General features: G+C 43.4%; 2 protein-coding genes across 9 annotated transcripts in view; one reads left to right on the forward strand and one right to left on the reverse strand.

Moving 5' to 3' along the window:
* zdhhc9 (zDHHC palmitoyltransferase 9) overlaps positions 1 to 6,664 on the forward strand; it is a 32,654-nt gene extending 25,990 nt beyond the window's left edge. Inside the window, exons 7-10 of one of the 2 annotated variants that reach the window (XM_088989469.1) lie at positions 4,500 to 4,603; positions 5,246 to 5,363; positions 6,239 to 6,439; positions 6,528 to 6,664. In XM_088989469.1, the coding sequence (XP_088845595.1) occupies positions 4,500 to 4,603; positions 5,246 to 5,363; positions 6,239 to 6,415 (399 nt within the window). In that variant the 3' untranslated portion in view covers positions 6,416 to 6,439; positions 6,528 to 6,664. Of the gene's footprint in view, positions 1 to 4,499; positions 4,604 to 5,245; positions 5,364 to 6,238 lie in introns of both variants that reach the window. The other variant, XM_088989468.1, reaches the window with a different exon arrangement.
* A 1,071-nt stretch (positions 6,665 to 7,735) lies between these two features.
* Positions 7,736 to 19,107, reverse strand: sash3 (SAM and SH3 domain containing 3). 7 transcript variants are annotated; one of them, XM_088989467.1, is made up of 9 exons: positions 18,111 to 19,107; positions 16,516 to 16,644; positions 11,909 to 12,019; positions 11,691 to 11,805; positions 11,462 to 11,619; positions 11,123 to 11,191; positions 10,653 to 10,761; positions 9,103 to 9,290; positions 7,736 to 7,894 (listed from the first exon to the last, which is right to left on the reverse strand). In XM_088989467.1, exons 1-9 carry the CDS (start codon positions 18,165 to 18,167, stop codon positions 7,739 to 7,741), a joined length of 1,092 nt encoding a protein of 363 aa, XP_088845593.1. In that variant the 5' UTR covers positions 18,168 to 19,107; the 3' UTR covers positions 7,736 to 7,738. The 7 variants fall into 7 exon arrangements, with proteins under 7 accessions (XP_088845593.1, XP_088845587.1, XP_088845588.1 ...); XM_088989461.1 differs by having other exon boundaries at positions 10,653 to 10,797; positions 10,979 to 11,191; positions 18,111 to 19,104; XM_088989462.1 differs by having other exon boundaries at positions 10,653 to 10,797; positions 10,979 to 11,191; positions 16,549 to 16,644; positions 18,111 to 19,103.
* Positions 19,108 to 19,401: the final 294 nt, after the last annotated feature.

Below are 19,401 nucleotides of genomic sequence, written 5' to 3' on the forward strand. Positions count from 1 at the left end.
GGATTGCATAAATGCAACATACCTTTAAACTCCACATATTCTCATTTCCATATTTGGAAAAAAATAGTCTTGTGCAACTCATTCAAATTTGGAATGTGAGTAACAGTATCAATAACTTTTAATTCTCCACAATTCTTAATCAATTTTGAGTATGATGAAAAGCGCTTTTAAATTATTATTATTATTATTATTATTATTATTATTATTATTATTATTATTAAAATAATAGTAATACCTCAACTACTACTAATAATAATAATACTTTTTAGACTGTGTGTTGACCATACTGCAACCTGAATGACTTATGTTGTGCATTTGAGTACTGACTGGTGACCTTTTTGGTCATTTATCACCATGCATTACTAGTTAATCTAAACGTAAAATAGCTATGTCAAAATAAGAAACAACTGTATTTTGTTGTTGTTTTTTTATTTCTATTTTGACTAGATCGTGTGTGTGTGTGTGTGTGTGTGTGTGTGTGTGTGTGTGTGTGTGTGTGTGTGTGTGTGTGTGTGTGTGTGTGTGTGTGTGTGTGTGTGTGTGTGTGTGTGTGTGTGGCTTCACATGCCTGGAAGGATAAACACTGCTGCAGCATAAACACAGCCATAATAAAGGCCACTGCACTTGTTACCATGACAACAGGACTGTCTCTTTCTTTCTCAGGAGAAGGACAAAGGGTCAGCAAAGTGTAGCTTGTTAGACATCAATCAATAATAATGAAAATCTCACTTCACTTGGATGATGATGAGTATGATTAATATTACTGAAAGATGTTTTGTTTGGATTTGCATCTTGTGTTTCCCACTACATTTATCACCATGAATAAAGCAACCATGTTCACTTTAGTAGCTCTTTTTGTAAGCCCCTTTAAATTTAATTTGCCCCACCCTGACCACTCCACTCATGGAGACCATGAACGTCTTCACAAGAGCGATTGCCAATAGACCAGCCGAGTCAAGTGACAAATTGGCTGCAAAGCACTTTGAAAGCTAAAAACAGCCTGAAAGAGTGGCCAGACACAAACTGCCGATATAAACATCAGTGCTCTTGCTAAAGTAGAGCTGAACTGATGTGATGACTATAACAGACAGCCTCCTTGATTACCACATGTAGAAAAAGCCTACGAGGAGAAAATGTGGAGATTTATTGATTGATGGAGTATGGGTGGGACAAATAATCAATACAGCTAAAAAGTGTGTCTTGTTATCAATTTTTGATAGACTGCAGTTAAATGTGCAAAAAAAGTTTTTTTTATGGGTGTTGCAACTCATAAATCTTTGGGGTGCTGAGCTTCCAATAAAGTAGAGTTAATGCGTCGTGCATTATTTTACCATTGTTTGCAGTTATGTGTTTCTAAGTGATTAATTTCACGTGAGCTAAATTCACAGTGAATGGAACAAGTCAGTCCACCTACACAGTCATGATGAGGTGTTGGGTTTTTCTGATCTAAAAAAAATCACTCAATTTTCCCCCACAATGAATGACACATTTTATATAACATTATTTTGGCCTCAATTTTTGAGGCGGAAAATATGCACACTCGTTTTTATTCAGAATTTATACCATTCAAACTCATACTAAATGAAAATCAGCTCACCACCTCCACTGCAAATAAACGTGTAAAAGTGATTCTAGAAAGCTTTTCCTGCCATTTCTTTTCTTAGCAGACGCCTAAAGGTTTTTGTGCAAAGGCTGCAATTTCAAACTGTTCTTAATAACCTCAACCTTGACAAATGCTGCAATCCAGAAAAGTGGAAGGTTGTATTCATTCCACTTTGGGCAAGATATATCCTCCCGAGCCCAAGGAGGGCACTCCATTCTGATTGAGGACGATGGTCTCAGGTGTGGAGGTGCTGATTTTCCACCCAAAGGTCTTCACATTCAGCTGCAAACCGATCGAGTTAGAGTTGTCGCTCGCAACTTGAAGAAGCCATCAATGCCACAATGCGCAAAAGCAGAGGGGCAATACTGACACTGCCAAAATGGGTTCATTTAATACTTCATCTGCCGCCTGCAGAAAGTCTGACCATAAAGATTATGAACAGAATCTGTGAAAAAAGGTACCCTTGGCATGGTCCAACCCCCATTGCAGTGCGTATTAAAATCTGACACCAGTTGTACAGGGACTGAACAGCCTGTATTATTAGTGGGTTTGGTACCCCACAGAGCTTCCTTAGTGACATGGTCAAATGGCTTCTCCACAAAAGTCCACAAAACACATGAAGACTTATTGAGTAAACTCCCATGCATCCCCAAGAACCCTGTTGCCGGTGTTGCCTTGCTCCACTATTCCAAGGCTGAGACAAAAACCACATTGCTCCTCTGGACTTTTCAAAGGACCCTACTCTTGAGCACCCCTGAACAGACCTTACCAGACAGGTTGAGGAATGTGATCCCGTTGTAGTTAGTTGGAACACATCCTTTTTAAAAAGACAGTCAATCGCCCCTGGCACTCTACTTGGTGTTGACACAAATGTTGTAGAGGCATGCCCGCAGAAAAACTCATCCTTGAGAGTTTTGAAAGGCGATAAATGAAACTAGATACTCTCTGATTGCTGTATGGTGACTTCACCAGAAGCAGCAGTTTGGCATATAGTGACAAAATCTCCAAAACAAGGCTTCAAGCATCGATGAGAAGGTTTCTTCAGCCGTCATCTGTACTTACCACTCCTGTACGACTGAGAGCTTACACAGACGTAAGGCTTCAAGCAGTTTATTGTCACTCTCACTGGAGGTCTGTCTCCCTTTTTGCTGGACAACACTGTCTCAAACCTCTCAATTAATTATTACATTGGCTTGTATGTTTTATTTTGCAAGTGTTGCAGCATTATAGCAGGAGTCATTAAATCCTAGACAAGATCCTTTTATGTAGGTCAAAGCCTCACCTCTGGGAATAATATCTAAAAATAGAGCTCTACTTTTGAATTATTGAAAGCGTTTCCAAATGAATTTCTGAGTGTCACTAGCATTGAGTTATAGATTGTATTGTAAATGAATGTTTTGGTAGATGTTTTTTGTCTGTTTCTACATTGTCACATTTCCAAGTTATTTCAATGAACTGCAATGATATGAATGAATCTACATGAATATTATGTTAATGTCTGTCTGCATATGTTGCTCCATCGTTTGTGTTCAACTATCCGTCTCTTAAAGGACAACCGACGTCCCCAGACAAGTTGTGTCCATAATTTGTAAAATCACTTCAAATGACTTCTACTGAGCGTATTTTAATAAGATTCCACCGCATATAGCTATATTTTACGTTTTAAGACTCATGCTGAATATTCAGGAAGTCTTGTTTTTGAGTTGGTGACGAGTCCGTATGTGACGTCACGAAAGGACCACCCACTGACCGTGAAAAGGACGCATTCTCGCATTGTCCTTCCATCACGTATTTTACTGTAGTTGTTTGGTCTGGGGACCTCGTGTTGCACCCAAAAGCCGCCCGAGGGCGTCCAAGCGCCATTTAAGAATTTATCAGCCTGTGGAAACGGAGGTGGCCACAGGATGTCGCCATTTTGTGCCTTTTTTTTTTTGTGAGAGATTGTCCCTCAATGTTGCCTCAAAATGGCCCAAATAAATTCTTTAATAGATTGCAAACATGTATGCTTTGCTCTTCAGAACTAATTGAATCATATTCATAACTGGATGTGTAACAAGAAAGCATATTCTCCGAATCTGAAGCCATTGTTTTGATTCACAAGCAATGCAAGACGTCTTGGCGTGACGTCACGAAAGGGGGGGGCGGGACTTTCTGAAAATGCCCAATTCGCAGCTCAATTTTTTGCAGATTTTGGACACTTTAAGTCATTTTTATTGGTGTTTTGCCTTTGACTAAAAATATCATACTGCATATTTTGGGTATTTTAGATGCTATAAAACGTTTTTCTGGTGTCAGTTAAAAAATAAAAAAGTGACGTCGGTTGCCCTTTAAAGAGGGTTACAAAATTCCAACTGTGCTAATCATTTGCATGGCAATTACCATTTTCATTCCAAAATTAGCTGAATGACGGCTCGTTATCTTGCCAGTCCCATGAGTTGGGTCATTAGCATCTCAAGACACCACTATGCTCTCAGGCATACAGTATTTTCCAAACGTAATTACACCTTGTCACTTTTTTCAAATGCTTTTAGTATCTTTACTTGAAACGCAAGTGAGCACATGACACTTGGCCATACAATGTGAAATAGTCGGTTTGCAGCTTTTATCATAGTGTAAATGGTTGCCTCAAAGTAACTCAACACACAGCCGTTAATATCTAAACCATCGGCAACAAAACTGAGTACACACTGCCCAAATTAGGCCGAAGTAGCCCATTTTCGCTTCCTGTCATCTGATGCCTGAGGTGTTACAAAGTCTCGCATGTGAACGGGGAATAGGTGTTAAATATTATTTTCACGCAGAGCTCTGCACTACCTAATGATGGTATGAAGAAGGAGCTACAAAATAATGCGGGCCTAATACTGTATTTCTTTGATGTTTGTATATCTTCCGATAGATTAAAGGATCCTGGTCGGGGAAGAACCGAGTGCAGAACCCCTACAGTCATAAGAACATCTTTAAAAACTGCTGTGAGGTGCTGTGTGGGCCTACATACCCGAGGTATGGCCCAAGACGATGCTTACTGCCTCACATTGTTCATGTTCAAGTTAGGACGAATTGAAGGCTTTCTTACTAAAATAATGCCTGTGGCTAAGCAGGTTTTATGCGCCTTATTTGGTAGACTTGTGGCGGCACATGTGCGCACCGCGGAGACTCAGAGGAGTTTGTCTGCTAACTACTAATGGTGACATTGGTCAACATGTCTTCATTTTGCTTCATATGCTTCTAAAACTGCAATTAGTGGTGCAGGTCAGCAAACTTTTGCATTGTTTCTTTGCATTAAGCTAACGATCTGTAGGGTAAAGTAGTTATAGTCGTTTTAAAGACACTATGTTTCGTTCCTGTAGTTTTATGTTGAGTTTGACAGTAAACTGTAAGTGTCTTGGATTGCTCTGTATTTCCAAATGGTACTATTGTTAAGTCAGTCCAATTGAGTTTGATCGTCACCATACCATGCTTCAATCTCAGATCAAAACAAATATCACTTGTATCTATCTCACTGTATTTTGGATCAAGACATTTTGAATACATTTTTATATCCTACACAAACATGCAATTCTGAGAAGAAGCATCAGTTTCAGTTCCACTCGGTTACACACCCAGCTTCCGTCGACTGACTCATTGTTGTGTGTTGCTCCTTAGTGTCTTGGACAGGAGGGGCCTGATGCACGAAGAATCGCCTGTTTCTGCATCATCTGCTGCACCCTCCTCCTCCTCTTTATCCTTTTCCAACAGCAGCAAGCCAGCGCCACCAACCACTGTGAGCATAACATATGCACACACGTTAGCCCTCCCCCTACTTACACAGCTCCCTCAGTGCCCGAATAGAGAATGCAATGTGAAACACAATCTAAAGCCATAATGATAAAATGTACAGATGAGAGAAAGACGTGACCCGCTAATACACATTTTGCAGCATGTGCAGCAGCCATTTTGTCCTTTCTCATTTGCATATTGCTCCTGCAATGTTGACTGAACCATTGCACTATACTTAGAACGTCTGTTTGCTCACAAGTCAAAAAGTCATGCAGTGAAATAAGTTGAAATTTGACCTGCGGTAAAGTAGAATGCTAATGAAAATCAAGAAAGTACCAGCATGACAAAAAGCATTGGACCCCCTTTCTTCAGTTCCGTGTTCATTATAAAGCCTGTTATCACAAAATCACGATGGGATAACGGCCGGCTCTAACGATAACATTAAATTAAACCCTTGTGACCTATTTTTGTTGTCATCATTGTCTTCTTCTTTTCCTTTCGGATTTTCCCTTCAGGGGTCGCGACAGCGAATCAATGTCCTCCATCTATCCCGGTTTTGTGCATCCTCTTCTCTCACACCAGCTACCTTCATGTCCTCTTTGAGCACATCCATAAACCTCCTCTTCTTCGGTCTATGGGTCATCATTGTATAGAGTATAAATTGACCAAGAAAGAAACCAAATAAATGAAGATGGTCTAATAGTTTTTTTTGCATGACGGTATGTTGAAGTGTTACATTTCGATTGAAAGAATTTGTCTGTGGAGGAGGAGCTGAATTTAGCTTAGCTTTTCAAAGTTGTGTGCATCGACACCGACACGTGGGTCATTTAAGGTATGATGATGTTGTATCAACGATGACTGGACGTATTCTGCTTTCAGAAAACCACGGCGCCGCTCATCCCAAATGAGCACACACCCGATGATGCCAAGCCCCACATCGGCATCTCGCCAGAGCAGAGCTGCGCGCCTGCAGATCTCCCTCCTTCCTTCATTCCGCCTTTGGCTTCCCCCGAGACAGACGCCGAGGCCTCCGTTGCCAAGGACAAGAGCCACTAACCGCTTTCTTCCGAGTCCTGTCCGGTCAGCAACTCTCATTGCACCCCGACTGTGCGCTGGTGACTCACTTTCTCTCCTTCTCCCACGTGAGTGACTTCTCTCCCCCTTTTAGGGAGAGCAGTGATTTAATGGAACGTCAGTATCTTCCCGTCTCCCAAACAAGTGTCTCTGAGGGAGTAAAGACATTGTGTGCATGACAAAGGAGTTCGGATCGGCTGACTCTTCTTCTTCCAAACCTTGTATTAACTTTAAATGTACACCAACCAAGCGGCAAAGACATTCTTGCTCCTCTTCGTGTGTAAATTGTCATTCATTACAGGCCCCCTTTTCCGTTGTGCACACATTACATGCTCTATGCAATTCGGCAAGACTGGGAAAGTGGTGTAGCTGACATACTTTATTGGTTCCATACAGACAAGTCAAACATCTACCTTATATTCTGTGAACTGCTGCATTCAGTACTGTTACTATAGCAATGGAAACGCCCGTCCTTCCTTCCTTCCTTCCTTCCTTCCTTCCTTCCTTCCTTCCTTCCTTCCTTCCTTCCTTCCTTCCTTCCTTCCTTCCTTCCTATTTTTATATCCTTAATTGTTCAAGGTGTGAATAATATAACACTTGCTTCACACACACGAAATAACTTCACCTGCAGGCATTCCGCCATTTCTGTGTGTGCACGTATGTGTGTGCGCGCGCATATGTGTCTGCATGTGTATGTACAGTAGGCCTGCGTGGCTTTAGAGCAGGGGTGTCAAAGTCATTTTTTGCCGCGGGCCACATTGTAGTTATGGTTTCCTCTCGAGGGCCGTTATGAATTTGGGGAACCCATTAGAATGTTTAAATCCCTTCAAATATTACATATAGAGCACACAGCAAATTAATGAATAACTCGTTTTCAAATCTGAAGTCAAGAATAATGACTTTTATTGTGGTTGACATCCAAAAATATGACATTTTGGCTCAGATTTTAGCAATCATCATGGAATTTAACAAGTTTGATTTGCTTTCGCGGGCCGAAAAAAAATTATGTGGCGGGCCGGATTTGGCCAGCGGGCCTTGACTTTGACACCTGTGCTTTAGAGGCTGTTCGACCCTGGTAGCAATTGTGCCTTATAATGGACGCAACAGACGTCGGCCGAGAAAGACCCGAGTTAAATCCCAAATGCCGACATTAAAACTTTAGAAGGCATACATACTCAGAAAAAGTTAGTGATACACTGGAACTACGAGTTACGCAAGTACACCAGACCCGGTGGCACAGTGAAGTTCATTGCAACATTGAATCATGATGCACATTCTTTATAATTGGGTATTCAATAATATAGGTTATATATAAAAACATATATAATCGACAAGCAAAGCCATTGTTGAATTGTACTGTACATATCTGGATGTAGAAAGAGGCAAGAGGTACGCTGCAAAATCACACTCCAACCAATCAATCACCCCACGGATGTCCACTTTCTTTCTCCGGCTCCCTTCCTAAGAAAGAAAGGCAACTCAGTTTCACATCTTTTAATTTGCATCATTCAGGTGGAGGTTGGCCTAGTGGCTGCTTTAAATGCAGGAAATAAAAACGGAAGTAGGCAAGGGTGTGTGAGTGACAGGAGGACAAAAAATGTGAGGAAAGTCAAGCTCATTTTTGGTGTTGAAAATGTTTGCAAGTTTGTGATTGTGTGCTCTTGTGTCATATGCGTGAGAGAGAACAAGTGTTAGTTCACTATATGTGTGTAGAAGTGCTAAGTATTGGACGCTGCCAACAGATGTGGTTAAAAGTGACAAATTCTCATATAGTAGTCATGTCGATGATTTCATTTTTTATTATAGCCAAAAAAGACAATGATTTAGAAAATTGAGAGATTTAGTCATTCCTGGCAGCTTTTTTTCTTTGTGATGTGATGATGCATGAAGAAAGGATGATGGACATTAAAGCCGTTTAATATGTTTTTTTTCTCTCTCTCTTTGAGGACAAAAGAAGTCGTTTGGAAATGGGTGAATGTATGCAAGTTATATATATCATAATATCCAGGCTGATTATTTATTTTCAATTGGAGGATTTTTGTTTGGTTTTTGTTTTGTTGATAAATTTGCCATGATCAGACCAGAATGCTCTGATATACAATATATATGACATCACGTATACAGATACAGTACTCTTTATTTATGTCCACTTTGTTTGGTCTTAACACTGTGATTCCCTGTATTTTATTCCAGTTACTCCACTTCTTTTTACATGATCAATATGTTGGTTAAATAAACCATATTGTATTAACAATGTCTTTTCGAAGTGGGCATTTGGAAACTCAACTCAGCTTTATTCTTAAAGCAAAAGAAAAAGAAACAGCCACAGAACACAGTCCTGTACATGTACAAAAATGATAACATTTTCAAAATAAAGCGAAAAAATAAGAATCATCCAAGTGAAAAATAAAAGACCACCAAACCAGGTGGAAAGTGTTCGCGTTGAAGACCGAACGTTACCTGGAAAATTTGGGTTGGAAATTACAGATAAACCATTATAGTTTTTCAGGGCGGAGATATATATATATATATATATATATATAGCAAAAAAACAAAAACAAACAAACTTCAAAACCCCAGTGAGATTATTCACATGACTCAATTTGCAGTTTTCAACATGCTTCTTACACACTCAGTTCTTGCAGGCATCGTTGGACATCATCTATCACCTTTTTTTCCATCTCTTTGCTGGTATCTGACCAGCCATCCTGAAGCTCCCTTTCCGGCCGGGCCTCTTCAGGCTTCACATCCAGCTTCTCTGAGCTCTCAAAACAGCCTGAATCCCTCGGCTCCTTCGGTCTTGTTTCCACCTCCTCCTCTTCCCCATCCTCCTCCTGTGGACTGGATTCATCCTCAGCTGCCAAATCATTGATATGTTTAGGACAGGATATTTAAATCTGTATCTGTATGTGTGTGTGTGTGTGTGTGTGCGCGTGTGTGTGTGGTTTTTGTTGTTGTTTTCTTAGGTGGTCGCAAAGCGTTTCTGCAATTCATTTCATTTCACACCTACCGCAGAGTTAGGACGGAGGAAATTAAAAAGAAATTGTGTGGAAGCGAGATGAGCTCGAATGTCAAGATATCTTGCAAAAGATTGAACCCGAGAGTGAGTATAAGGCTGCATAAGTACAAAGTTTGTCGTTACGTGGCTGAGACCAAGAAGTAGGATGGTGGCATAAAAGATTCCCGACAGGAATCTGTCGGGAATTTCAGAATGAATACGAGATAAATTTCTGACGGACAGTGCAGACTTTCTTAAATATATGATAGGAAATTGACTTTTAATATGTTTTACAATCCTTGTAAAAGGAATATTAATTTTTTACGTAAATTTTCACACACCAGAGAAGATATAAAAATGACCAAGTACAGTAATTAAGTCATTCACTGCCATTCCCAAATTTATTCAGCAATTGAAAAGCATGACGTGGAGCGCACTACCCGAATTTGTTCGGGTTTTGGTTTTTCTTCCGATAAAGCGCTGGTCAGACCTCTGTCAATGTTTTTCCCTTCCACGAGGGAGCAGCATGTGCCTTTTGTGCAGTTGCCCCCCACTTGCACCTCATTTTACTCCAGATTCATATAACTTGGGAATTAACGTTTTTTTTTTTTACAAAAGAAGAGAGTCTAAGGTTTCTTACGATGCATTGAATGTTTATGTAGTCCCAAAACTCAATATTCTCACTCAAATTTGAGTGAAAATGACAAAAACCTTGGCACTGGAGTGGACGCATTTTTGCACATCGTCTGGCAGTGAACAAGTTAAAGTGAGTCTTCACAATCATCAAATTAGCGCTTTCACCATTCATTTGCAGTCGGTATTCATCTCGTGCTTTGGAGGGTGTCTCGGAGTCATCAATAACATAATGAAAAGGCACTCGATTTGCTGCCTGTAGCTTTTTGGAAAAAAATAGTTGCGAGAGGGTCAGAGAAGTTACTGAAAACAAGGAGGAAGTTGTCAATATTGAGTGTAGCCTCTGGCTTTGTCGAAATGCTGTTGCTTTCTGCATTGACGTGACCCTCAAAATGCCGTCATTTGAACTATAGTGGGAAGGAAAAATGAATATCAAATGTGCTGCAACGCTATCACTTTTGAATTTTCACTGATTTCATAATAAGGGCCCTAAAGTAACTGGTGATGAAAAATATGCATAGGTTTCCTTTTAATTGTGGTTTTAAACCAGTTGAATAGAAAGACATGAAGAAGGATTACTAAACCTACAATCTCTGAGCAGATCAGCAACGCTCAGGATCTTGGCACGTTGATCCGGGTCTGTGATGTTCAGCTCATTGAGGTCAGACTCCCTCAAACACCTGAAGTCTTCCAGGTTCTGAAATCCATGCATGGACAGCAAGGAAGACAACTCCTGGAAAATGGGGGGAGGTCATTTGTGCAATTGAAAGTCTTCCACTTTCACTAACTGGCCATTCACATAGAGATGTACTGTCGTTTTGAACAACCGACTTGTAGCTCTTGATTGTGATCAATTAATAGGCCTGTCGGATTTACCATAAAGGGATAAAAGAAAGACTAGTAAGAGATCATACCATCATCCCAATGCAGTCTAGGACCTCCTCCAGGGTGGATGGTTTTGACTTGTTTCTGTTGGTCTTGCTGTCACAACGTCTTCGCCTGGCAGGGGGGCTCTCGTTGGGGAGGAGATTGACGTATATGAATTTAAAGGAGCCCACCTTGTTGTGGAGTTTTCCTGTCCAGGTGCCCACGGCAGGCTTCTCCATAATGTGGATGATGTCTCCTCTCTGGAGGAGGAAGGAAGCACAATTTTGAGATGTAATCTAACGTTTCCACCTTATTGCTCCCATGCATGATCCTTTCTGTGAAATATGGGCGCGACTTCTGCGATAGTAAAAGTGGTGTTTTGTTTCCATGGAAACTGTCCGAGTCTACTTTCCATGACAGTTACAGACTTTAATCCCTGTTGCATGATTGACTGTTGCTCTGCCTTTCTTCATCCAGGTATGCCTCCAAACTACCAATGTTCACTATTCTTGGTAGACTGGTAGACTCGCCTGAAGTTTCAGGGACTCCACATCGTAGGGACTGGGAATGAAGTCGGTGTGCACCACGGCGCGGCCACAGAAGGGTCCGTCAAAGGAGACGGCATTCTCTTCCAATTTCATGCTGTCCCTCTGACAATAACCGCTGTCCAGACTCTGTCTGTCGCTATCTGAAGAGGAAGGACACATATGGACCAAAATACTTGACGGCAAAGAGAGTCATTGTTTGAGGACGTCTTACTGCCAGACAAAGGACAGGTGACAGGAATATCTTCTGAGCCCATGGAGGATGTTGACATCCTCTGGCCTCCCCACTTGGGGGACACGACTTCCTCACTTCTCTCCCCTTGAAGAGGCTAAAACCAATATGCGTCAAGTTTTTGTAATCATTTTTGTATGACTATTATTTACAGTTAACTGCTTTAAGTGTGCAATGTTTCGTATCATATTTACCCCCACCTCAGACAGAACCTTCTGCACCATCTTGGAGTTCCTGCAGTTTATCGTACGGGAGATGACGTAACGCCACTTCTTGCTCAATTTGCCGCCGCTTTTCCCTGCGTCTTCCACCTGAGAAGGGCACACAATCGTTTCACAGCTTCGTCCCCTTTCTACATTTGTTTGTGTTTCTTCCTGATTCAGAATTATTCATGTTGATTACAACCTTATCTATTTTTTCATATGCCCAAATTAGCAACTGACAACTACAGTGGGTGCTATAACTCTAAATCACAGTAATTGCTTCTTCTGGTAATTTGCTCTTAAGTTTTTGTGTTTTTCATCACCTGGTCACATTTTGGTCTTGAAACGTGCTGAATATACAGAATACGTTGATCACATTGGCCCATTGTAATTGTGACTGGTTCAAATTGTTTATTTGCACGAACGCACAACCCAGAGTGAACATCGTGAATATCTCTGCTTTTCAAGAAAAATGAAGTGAAATGTCTGTAGACTGGTTGTCAGCTCGACTGTTGCGGCTTTCTGCCTGTCGTCATGCAAAGGACATCCTGTCTGCACTATATGCTCAGAAGCACTTGACCGCACAAAATGCATTCATATCTGCTTCCAGTAAACTGCGGTGTGCGGAATCAGGAAGTTCTGCACTTCTGCAACACTTGTTTTTGACCCACATTAAGGGTAGTATTATGTGTTTGGAGAAATACCAACAGTTATACTTTTCACTGAAGCAGTGAAGAGTGTGTCTACGTCACTGTCAGTCCATCCAGTCATAGACTAGCTGGAGGGAAGATTTCGAAAACATTGCTTGTCAGAGCTAGCACAAAACAAAAATGTCAGACAAAGCCTACTAAAACATTTTGAATTTCCATCCATCCATCTTCTGCCGCTTATCCGGGGTCGGGTCGCGGGGGCAGCAGCTTCAGTAGGGAAGCCCAGACTTCCCTCTCCCCAGCCACTTCTTCCAGCTCGTCCTGGCGGATCCCGAGGCGTTCCCATGCCAGCTGGGAGACATAGTCTCTCCAGCGTGTTCTGGGTCGTCCCCGGGGTCTCCTGCCAGTGGGGCATGCCCGGAACACCTCGCGAGGGAGACGTCCCGGGAGCATCCTAATCAGATGCCCGAGCCACCTCATCTGGCTCCTCTCGATGTGGAGGAGAAGCGGCTCGACTTTGAGCCCCTCCCGGATGACCGAGCTTCTCACCTTATCTCTAAGGGAGAGCCCGGACACCCGACGGAGAAAGCTCATTTCGGCCGCTTGCATCCGGGATCTCGTTCTTTCGGACACAACCCATAGCTCGTGACCATAGATGAGGGTTGGGACGTAGATCGACCGGTAGATTGAGAGCTTTGCTTTTTGGCTCAACTCCTTCTTCACCACGACAGATCGGTACAAAGTCCGCATCACGGCAGACGCCGCACCGATCCGCCTGTCGACCTCTCGATCCCTTTCACCCTCACTCGTGAACAAGACACCCAGATACTTAAACTCCTCCACTTGAGGCAAAAACTCCTCCCCGACCCGGAGAGGGCACTCCACCCTTTTCCGACTGAGAACCATTGTCTCAGATTTGGAGGTGCTGATTCTCATCCCAGCCGCTTCACATTCGGCTGCGAAACGCTCCAGCGAGAGTTGGAGAGCTCCACTTGAAGGCCCCAACAGTACAACATCATCTGCAAAAAGCAGAGATGCTATACTGAGGCTACCAAAACGGAAACGTTCAACGCTTCGGCTGCGCCTAGAAATTATGTCCATAAAGGTTATGAACAGAATCGGTGACAAAGGGCAGCCTTGGCGGAGCCCAACCCTCACTGGAAACGATTCCGACTTACTGCCGGCAATGCGAACCAGACTCTGACATCGGTCATATAGGGACCGAACGGCCCGTATCAGCCGCTCCTGTACCCCATACTCCCGAAGTACCCTCCACAGAACTCCACGAGGGACACGGTCAAACGCTTTCTCCAAGTCCACAAAACACATGTAGAGTGGTTGGGCGAATTCCCATGCGCCCTCGAGGACCCTGCTAAGGGTGTAGAGCTGGTCCACTGTTCCGCGGCTGGGACGAAAACCACACTGTTCCTCCTCAATCTGAGGCTCGACTTTCCGACGGACCCGCCCCTCTAGGACCCCTGAATAGACCTTTCCAGGGAGGCTGAGGAGTGTGATCCCTCTGTAGTTGGAACACACCCTCCGGTCCCCCTTTTTAAAAAGGGGGACCACCACCCCGGTCTGCCAATCCAGAGGCACTCTCCCCGATGACCACGCAATGTTGCAGAGGCGTGTCAGCCAGGACAGCCCCACAACATCCAGAGCCTTTAGGAACTCCGGTCGGATCTCATCCACCCCCGGGGCCTTGCCACCGAGGAGCTTTTTAACCACCTCGGTGACTTGAGTCACAAGGATCGGAGGGCCCACCTCGGAGTCCCCAGACACTGCTTCCTCCAAGGAAGGCGTGTTGGTGGAGTTGAGGAGGTCTTCGAAGTACTCTGCCCACCGGTTCACGACGTCTCGAGTCGAAGTCAGCAGCGCCCCACCCCCACTGTACACAGTGTTAGTGGTGCACTGCTTTCCCCTCCCGAGACGCCGGATGGTGGACCAGAATTTCCTCGAAGCGTTCCGGAAGTCGGCTTCCATGGCCTCACCGAACTCTTCCCATGCCCGTGTTTTTGCCTCGGCGACCACAGAGGCTGCATTCCGCTTGGCTAGTCGATACGTGTCAGCTGTCTCAGGAGTCCCACAGGCTATATAAGCCCTGTAGGACTCCTTCTTCAGCTTTACGGCATCCCTTACTACTGGTGTCCACCAGCGAGTACGGGGATTGCCTCCACGACAGGCACCAACCACCTTACGGCCGCAACTCTGATTTGCCGCCTTAGCAAGGGAGGTACGGAACATGGTCCATTCGGACTCAATGTCCCCCACCTCCCCCGGGACATGTGTATAGTTCTGCCGGAGGTGGGAGTTGAAACTCCTTCTGACAGGGGATTCTGCCAGACGTTCCCAACAAACCCTCACAACACGTTTGGGTCTTCCAGGTCGGACTGGCATCTTCCCCCACCAACGGAGCCTACTCACCACCAGGTGGTGATCAGTTGACAGCTCCACCCCTCTCTTCACTCGAGTGTCCAAAACATGAGGCCGCAAATCCGATGATACAACTATAAAGTCAATCATCGAACCGCGACCAAGGGTGTCCTGGTGCCACGTGCACATATGGATACCCTTATGTTTGAATAAAGTGTTTGTTATAGACAATCCGTGTTGAGCACAGAAGTCTAATAACAAGACACCACTCCTGTTCTGATCGGGGGGGCCATTCCTCCCAATCACGCCCTTCCAGGTCCCACTGTCATTGCCCACATGAGCATTGAAATCGCCCAGCAGAACAAGGGAGTCCCCAGGGGGAGCGCTCTCCAGCACACCCCCTAAGGTCTCCAAAAAGGATGGGTACACTGAACTGCTGTTTGGTGCATATGCACAGACAACAGTCAGAACCCGTCCCCCCACCTGAAGGCGGAGGGAAGCAACCCTTTCGTCTACTGGGGTGAATCCCAATGTACAGGCGGCGAGTCGGGGGGCAATAAGTATGCCGACACCTGCTCTACGCCTCTCACCGTGGGCAACTCCAGAGTGGAAGAGAGTCCAACCCCTCTCGAGAGGGCTGGTACCGGAACCCAGGCTGTGTGTGGAGGCAAGCCCAACTATGTCTAGTCGGAACTTTTCAACCTCGTGCACCAGCTCAGGCTCCTTCCCTGTAAGAGAGGTGACATTCCACGTCCCCAGAGCTAGCTTCTGCAGTCGAGGGTCGGACCGCCAGGGTCCCCGCCTTTGGCTGCTGCCTAGCTCACATTGCACCCGACCCCTCTGGCCCCTCCCATGGGTGGTGAGCCCTTGAGAAGGGGGACCCACGTTTCCTCTTCGGGCTGAGCCCGACCGGGCCCCATGGGTGTAGGCCCGGCCACCAGGCGCTCGCCAACGAGCCCCATCTCCAGGCCTGGCTCCAGAGAGAGGCCCCGGTGACCCGCGTCCGGGCAAGGGAAAACTAGATCCATTTGTCTTTCTCATCATACGGGGTCTTCTGAGTCGTACTTTGTCTGGTCCCTCACCCAGGACCTGTTTGCCATGGGTGACCCTACCAGGGGCATGAAGCCCCAGACAACCTAGCTCCTAGGATCATTGGGACACACAAACCCCTCCACCACGGTAAGGTGACGACTCATGGAGGGGTCACTGTCAGTGCATCTGTAAAATCCACAAAATCATTAAAATCATATAATAATAACAAAGTAGGCTGGTACAATAAATGTGATAACAAAGATCTTGAATATTTTTGAAGACTATCAATATTTTTATTATAACTGTGAATTATAACACCATTTGAAAAAAATATATTTATAACATGACACCTGACAAATTTTACCTTCTTTTCTTCCTTAATTCAAATATGGCCTATGAACATTTTTCCCACCACCTGTCCTGCTTTTATGAATCCACAAGAACAGTATGATTTAATCTAACTTTCGTAAAATCCTCACTTCATAAAAACTTAAAACAACAAGAACCAAAACTAAACAAAGAACAATGCCACAAAAAAAAAACCCACACCATCTCTTCCGAATGGGTGACTGGATGACTCACAGTCTGATCAAGGCCGAACTCCTTGTCCGGTGTGACGGGTGAGGTCACTTTGGGTTTCATGAAGTCCTTAAAGCTGCTTGACCTCTGCAGAGTGAGCTGCAAAAATATATTTCTTTAAACCTACATCACCAATCGGAACACCATCAGAAAAGATTTGCTGCGATTCATTTCATTTCACACAGATGCACGCATGCACACAAACGCACATGCATATTTCTTCATCTCCCAAAACGTGTGAAGACATGACTTGAATGTGACTTTATCCTTCTCTACCTTTTCCTGCTCAAGAGGTCAAACAGAGGCACCATGAAATAGTTGAATACACTTGACGCACATTTAACTTGAAAACACTTTCACAGCAATGGGAAATGTATTTGAGCACAAAATGTGGAAGCAGAAAGTGTCGGGAAAACCTCGTGCACTGTATGTCTCTGTATATGTATATGGGGCTTACTGTACTGCTGGCTCAAAGGTGCGAGGTGCGTTGGCAAAATTGACTCGCCTTTCCCATTTTAGAGGGCATTATAGTAAGTACCATGGCATTTCGAGATAAGTGCACTTTATGGTGGCAGTGAGCTCGATTTGAGACAATTACATGTCGTGTATTTAAAGCAACCACACAGATTTGTCCGCTAAATATGAAAAAATGATTCAAAATTCAATTGACATGTTACAAGTTTGCATCGACATGTTAGCAACGACTAGGCATGACTTGAAGCAATTGATTTGAACTCAAATGCATGTACTGTTGGTATATAACATAAAAATATTCACAGCTCTACGTACAAAGACTAATAATTACAGTACAATGTTTTACTGACTAATTTAACATAACAGTTGTGGAAGAGGTTCAATCAATTTGTCTTTGCTTGCATACATGTGAAGGCATTAATTACACAGCAACAAAGGCAAGCACGGCGGATGGCTCAGCACAATAAATTGGGTGGCAGCATTAAATTATGTTACACATGATCATAATGTAGTAACAAAATAATAACTTGGGGAAAATGCCATAATGTGGAAAATCACACCGCAGAATTGTGAATAAAAAAATAAGAAAGACAAAATTATTATTAAGGTCCCCAGTGACGAGGGGTAAAACTGAAATGTTGTTGTTTATTTTATTTGTTATCTTTAATTAAAACTACTTCTGCAGCCATGATTCACATGCAGTTTACCAGAATAGAGGAACTAAATCTTTTTTTTCTCACACGTTAACAACTTCAAGCAGTTAGACTATGTGTCTGTGTCTTTGTGTGTGTGTGCGTGCGTGCGTGTGCGTGTATGTGTGTGTGTGTGTGTGTGTGTGTACGTGTGTATGTGTGTGTGTGTGTGTGTGTGTGTGTGTGTGTGTGTGTGAGTTAGATCAGCTGAACCACAAGGTTTGTTCTACTGTATTGCACAAATTTCCTTGGAAGAAAAAAAATCCTCTGTTTCAATATCAAATTTGTTCGTACAGTTTATTACTAGTATAGTCATGTATTTAGGTAACAAAATGCCTCTGCTCGTGCCCCACCGTCCCCACATTTAAATACACTCGAACAATCAAAAACTTCCCTCACCTTTTTCTTCTGCACCTGCTCCTTCTCCAAAGCATTGGAAGACTTTCGCCTCAACATTTATTTGTCGTCGGCGGGCAGGCGACTTGGAAGTAAACAAGAAGGTGGGTGAAGGTTTCTGTTCCTGTCTTTAGAGTAACAGGACAAATGTGAAAATAGATGAGGCAGAGACTCTGCTGAAAGCAGAGCACACACTAAGGGGAAGTCGCATAACCGCATGGAAACAAACCCAGGACTGCACACTTCACTCCTGCAGTCAGCGCTTTAATACACGACTAAACAGTTTACCACCATTGCTAAATGCTTTTGCATTTGGTGCCACGCACTTTGAGATACAAGTTCCGTTTGTTCCTTGACCGTGCTCATAACACAAAACCCTCATCATAATATCTCCCATTAAAAAGGACGGTCATGTCATTCATCTGTTCTAGCATCAGAAAGCAGTCAATTAAAACTTTTGTAATGTGTTCTAAAAATACACTGTCACAATATAATTTAATCAATTGAAAAATAATTTCAAGAATGAAATAGATTTCTGGTGTGTGTGTCTGAGGACAAAGCGTATAAGCATGTTCGTTGTGTTGCATCAATACATACAGTTACATATGTTGTATCTTCCAAAATGCGATTTTCTGCGATGGGTATTGAGCAATTTGCCACCACGCAGCACCCTAATCCTGAGTTGGGCCAATTGATGGCTCATGTCTCGAAAAAACCAAAAGTAGGGTATTTGGTATCACAATTAAGGCATCACAAGTCATTGTTTGCACATCAACAACATGAAGGGATTGAGTATTATTCAGTAAGGTGCATCTCATGATGCACCTTTTCCTTATTCACCACAATGTGAATCACGCTCACGCTCTTTAAAGCTGTTGCTCATGTGTCCGCACTGTGATTCATCAGCAAAATGGAACTGTATAGTGCCACTTAGCAGTTTTTTTTTTTGACAACGATACTAGTGCAGCGTGTTCTACCGGAAACAAATTCCTTGTGTGTTCTACATACATGGCAATAAAGATGATTCTGATTCTGATTCTGATTCTGATTCTGATTCTGATATTTTCCTCAGTTGTGACTATTCATTCCACTTTTCACATAAACCACTGCGTAACTCCAAAAACAAACAAGGACAATTAGACTTCATTCCAAATTATTATTTTGTCTCTGATTTTCCCAATTTGTAAATGGAAAGGATGTCCGTACAATTTTCAAGTCATCAACCATCCATCCATCCTTTTTCTCATCCACTTATCCTCTCCAGGGATGTCGGCGTGTTGGAGCCGATCGGGCA

Source organism: Hippocampus bargibanti, linkage group LG02 (genome assembly GCF_051943395.1).
Source record: "Hippocampus bargibanti isolate YZ-2025 linkage group LG02, ASM5194339v1, whole genome shotgun sequence".
Classification (NCBI taxonomy): Eukaryota; Metazoa; Chordata; class Actinopteri; order Syngnathiformes; family Syngnathidae; genus Hippocampus; species Hippocampus bargibanti.